General features: G+C 31.2%; 1 protein-coding gene across 1 annotated transcript; it reads left to right on the forward strand.

Moving 5' to 3' along the window:
• Positions 1–1,743: 1,743 nt before the first annotated feature.
• LOC111882900 (tyrosine decarboxylase 1) lies at positions 1,744–3,641 on the forward strand. Its single transcript, XM_023879274.3, has one exon. The coding sequence runs from the start codon at positions 1,823–1,825 to the stop codon at positions 3,350–3,352; it is 1,530 nt and encodes a 509-aa protein (XP_023735042.1). The 5' UTR covers positions 1,744–1,822; the 3' UTR covers positions 3,353–3,641.
• Positions 3,642–5,587: the final 1,946 nt, after the last annotated feature.

A 5,587-nucleotide genomic window follows, 5' to 3' on the forward strand; every position in this document is an offset into this window, starting at 1 on the left:
TTTTTCATGTTTTTTCGTCATCTTCCATAGATATTCATATTGTTAAATAAAAAATAATTTTTTTTCTAAAAAAATCCATTTTATTTTCTTTGTTTTCAGAAAAGTTAAGCTCTATTTTTTAAGGAAAAAAATTAATATATATATATATATATATATATATATATATATATATATATATATATATATATATATATATCAAAATTCATATTTTGTGGTACTCTTTAAACATAGATTAATATTGATTTGAAAATAAAATAAAAATTTTAGTTCAGTTTCATATTTTGAATCTGCTCAGACTCACATTGTGAATCTACTCAGATTCATATTATGAATTTTAAAAACTAAGTTATATAAAGATCGTATTCATAATGTGAATAAATTCATTTGCAAATTTTACAAAACTAATTTATGAGTAATCAAAACATTAAAATATTATAAAACTACATGAAAATATATTTTAATTAATATGTAAATTTCACTTAATTTGTGAATGGTCATAGAGTTGACATAGTATGTCAGATTTACATTGTGAATGCGAAAATTGATATATTTGCAATTTAGATTGATATTGTGAATCTGAATTGATCGAATTTTTTTTTTTTTTTTTTGTTATGGATGTTGATATTTATTAATAGAGGATAGAACATTGAGATCTTTGGTATTATTAGTTTTTTGTTATTAAAATAAACATAAATATTGAAAAAAAAAGGTAACAAAACAAAGTGGATTTTTTCGAAATAATTTTTTTTTATATATCAATATGAATCTCTATAGAAATAGGACGGAAGATTGTGAACAACCACATATTCGGTTTTTTTCCGATATAAAATGTGGCTAAAAAAATTTAACGAAAAAAATAAGTGGGTTTTTTTGGTAAAAATGTGGTTTTTACTATATAATCTGGTATATATGTGTCCAATATACAAATATACATCCATTCTTTTAGCCGTTGAACGTTATGATTTCTGATGCTCACGATTTGTTTCTTTTTTCCTTGTTTATAATGGTTCTTTATTAAACCTCATATATATATATATATATATATATATATATATATATATATATATATATATATATATATATATATATATATATATATAGAGAGAGAGAGAGAGAGAGAGAGAGAGAGAGAGAGAGTTCAAAAAAAAATGTAAATAGTGTGAAAATGAAAAAACACTACTTTTTTGTTATTGTTTTGCAACAAATTTTATATAAACAACTTTATGTCATTATTCAGCAATTAATAAATAAATACTCATGTGTTAAAAATAAAATTAGAATTTAGTACAAATATGTAGATACATAAATTTATAATAGAATAATAATTATCTAATAAATATACGAACAATCAAACGTTAATATTTATATTAGAATTACTTCAACAATACGTATAGACAACATTTATTGCAGAATAATAACATAAACATAATATTTTTATGTGTTCACACTATTTATTATTTTTATATGAACTTATAAAAATTGTGAGAAGAATAATATTTAAACAAAACTATAAGAAATAATATTTATTTAGTTAACGATAAATCGGCTCTTGGTTACATTTTCTTGTTTTTAATTCTTTGCACGTCATATATACCAAAAGAGATTTATTTACCTCATTTATTTCAAAATAAATTTAATTATTTCAGGTAGGGTTATTTCTTTTATCAAATGTTTATTAGTCAAGGACACCTCTTTTATTTATTTTATTTTATTTTTATTTATTTATTTATTTTAAAACAAAAGGCTACGAGGAAGTTAATGCGTATATGAATTCTATAAATACACTTACTTATTTTCTTTGGTATGTCACAAAGCAAACAAAATGAACCCCTTGAACCCAGTAGAATTCAGAAGGCAAGGTCATATGGTCATAGACTTCCTTGCAGATTATTACGAGAATATAGAAAAGTATCCTGTTAGAAGCCATGTTAAACCAGGTTATCTATTTCAAAGTTCGCCCGACTGTGCTCCAATGTACCCTGAGCCAATCGAAGCTATACTGAAGGATGTGCAGAAGGATATTATTCCAGGCATAACGCATTGGCAAAGTCCAAATTTTTTTGCCTACTTTGCGTCCAGCGCAAATACGGCAAGCTTTCTTGGGGAAATGCTTCTCAATGGTTTTAATGTTGTCGGATTCAACTGGGCATCTTCTCCTGCAGCAACAGAGCTAGAGATCCTGGTCATGGAGTGGCTGTTAAAACTACTACAGCTTCCCCAGTCGTTCTCAACTTCAAGTGATCACGGTGGTGGTGTTTTGCTTGGCACCACCTGTGAGGCCTTCGTTTGCACGCTGCTTGCTGCGAAAGAGAAGACACTTGATCAAATTGGAAGAGAAAACACAGAGAAGCTTGCAGTGTACTGTTCTGACCAAACCCATTTCTCTTTCCAGAAGTCGGCAAAAATCATTGGGATAAAACCTGAGAATGTTCGACAGGTCGTGACAAACCGGACAACGAACTTTGAACTGTCCCCAGAATCCCTAGATGAGATGATTAAAAGAGACCTTGAAGATGGTTTAATTCCAATCTATTTATGTGCAACTGTTGGGACAACCTCAACAACAGCGGTGGATCCATTGGGGTCTTTGTGTGAGGTAGCAAGCAAATATAATATGTGGGTTCACGTGGATGCTGCATATGCTGGAAGTGCATGTATCTGTCCTGAGTTTCGTCACTTCCTTGATGGTGTGGAGGGTGCAAGCTCCTTCAGTTTTAATGCGCACAAATGGCTGCTCCCAAACCTGGCTTGCTGCTGCCTTTGGGTTAAAGACAAATCGTCATTTACGAAACCACTCTCCACAACCTCAGAGTTGATCGCAAACAAAACCACAGAATCAGGGAAAGTCGTCGACTACAAAGACTGGCAGATATCACTAGCACGAAGATTCCAAGCCTTGAAGTTATGGATGGTGCTTAGGAGCTATGGGACGATTGCTTTGAGGGAATACATAAGAAAGCATGTGAAAATGGCCAAGGATTTTGAAGGGCTCGTGAACATGGACTCTAGGTTTGAGATTATGGCACCTAGATACTTTTCTATGGTTTGTTTTCGAGTTTCTCCGTATGCTATTAGTCAGCACCATGACAACGACCATGAAGCAAATGAATTCAACCAAATGTTATTGGAATTAGTGAATGCAACGGGGCGAGTTTACATGACACATTCGGTGGTTGGAGGAGTTTATGTTATCCGATTTGCTGTGGGGGCAACTCTCACCGAAGACAGACATGTAAAGATGGCTTGGGAGTTAGTGCAAGGTCAAGCGACATCATTGCTGGGTACACCGACACCAAATAGTGCTTCTAATGTTCAGTCATCCAAGCAAATTGAAGGATCAATATCTACGTGAAGAACATCCTATATATGCAATGTGAAACACGTCTACATGAGATACAATAAAGTGCTTTTACCCGAAACATATCATTGTGATAAAATAATTCTAAAAAAATATGGATTGCCATTAGATAAACTAAGCAAAGTTACTCTCCAAAGTTTCATAAATTTTCTCAATGGCTCTTAGTCTACCACGTCATGCTTTTCTGTATGTAACATCAACATACAAAACGTTTTTAATATGTGCTTGTATCTTATCCATCTTTTTCAATTGAGTGCACTATGTATGAGGCAAATTTCTATTATTATTATTATTATTACTTTTTTATTCAAAATAAAGTTCAATACATATTGATGGAAAGCAAACGAGCAACAAGTTGCGCCATTATTCCTTTCTAGATGACAAAACTAATTCTTTTGAAAATAACATCTGTGGATCTAAGAAATATTATTATTACACTATAAGAAACCATGCCTTTAGCGGCGACACAAACTTTAGCGGCGACAAATGGTAGAGTCGTCGCTAAAAGTCTCTATCACCGGTAATTGTGTCTCCGTTAAAGGTTTTTCACCCGAATCCGCGTTATCCCCTTCTGATAGACCTCAGCTGTTCGATCGAGTGTCTAATCTAACGGTTGAGACGTCTTATCCGCACATAACCACTACCGGTGAGATTTTGGCACCGTTAAAAGTCGAAAAAGTCGTCGTTAATGGTGGTCTAAAAAAAGACGCGGTACCCTTCCCTCCACATAGTCGCCGTTGTTAACGTGTGTCGCCGGTAAAACCTATATAGTCGCCGCTAAAGGCTATCACAGATAAAACGAAAAAAACGGACGCATTCTGCTCTTTTGCTTTGTGTCTTCCATCAAAACGTTGTTGCTCCTTTTTGCCCCATTTTTTGCAATCGTTTCCAAGGATTTCAACAAGCTAGAAATCTCACCAGATTGTGAGATTAGGGATCAAAGGTGTTTAGGGCTTTAATTAAACGGGTTAACTCACGATTTCTAGCTCCATCTCGGGAAAAAAGGTAACTTGAAGTTCTTATATCTCTTTTTCTTTCTCTTTTAACTTCGATTTCTAGCTCCATTTGATGATTAATTGCAAATTATTTTTCAATTTCAGTATTTTTGGTAGTTTTGTCTTTGGGTTTACTATACAGGTGAGGGTATTTTCCGGTGAAGACCAATTTTTTCGGCAATATATTCGTTGATTTCCGCCACTACAGTTCTATTTACTTTAATTTATTGTGAAATTTGAGTTTAACTACAAGATATGTGTAGTTGTATCAATTATGTAAAAATTGTCATATGTATCTATATTTGATATTTGTATGAATCTATGTAAATTTGGTGTATATATGTCAATATATGTGTGTTTGATGTATATGTGGTATATGAGTATTTTGGCAGAAGTATGATGTTATTATCTATATATGTGAAATTATATGTATTTGTTATAAGTAGGATGTTATTATGTGTGTATGTGAATGTTTGTATGTTTGTTTGTATATGTGGTATATGAATGTGAAATTTATGTATTTGGTAAAAGTAGGATGTTATGGTTTTATTTATGTGAAAGTATGTGTGTTTAGTCTAAGTTGGATTTTATTATGTGTGTATGTGAATGTATTTGTATTTGATGTATATGTGATATATATATGTGAAAGTGTGTGAATTTCATGCTCTTATGTATTATGTGAAAGTATGTGGTTTTGGTATAAGTAGGATGCTATAATTGAAAACAATAAAAATAAATTATTATTATTATTATAATTGAAAAAAAAAACACTAAAAAAATGTTAGAAAACTGTTTAAAAACTTATATATGAATACTAGAAAGTTTCTAGTTTGTGCCCAAACTAACCCCAAATTAACCAATAAGTTTTATAGTTGACTTATAATCTTCAACTTAACTTATAACCAAAGGGTTTCTAGCCCAGCGGTATCTGGTGGTGTCCTCCCTCTTTGAGGTCGAGGGTTCAAGTAATGTCGTGGACATAAGTGAAATTAGGTTTTAGTTTAGCAGTAATTTAGATATATATGTATTTGTCGGTTCAAAAAAAAAAAACTTAAAATTTTATATTTCTATAGTTTCATATTTATATTTCTTGTCTTTTTTAGTTTTTAAATTTTGTATTTGCAACATATTTATACAATGCTATAAATAAATATATACATATTTTCTAATCTCGACGGTAAAAAAAACAAGACAACAACATAATATAATTGTTTAAAGTACAATGCTATAATTG

The sequence above is a fragment of the Lactuca sativa genome, chromosome 4, assembly GCF_002870075.4.
Source record: "Lactuca sativa cultivar Salinas chromosome 4, Lsat_Salinas_v11, whole genome shotgun sequence".
NCBI lineage: Eukaryota > Viridiplantae > Streptophyta > Magnoliopsida > Asterales > Asteraceae > Lactuca > Lactuca sativa.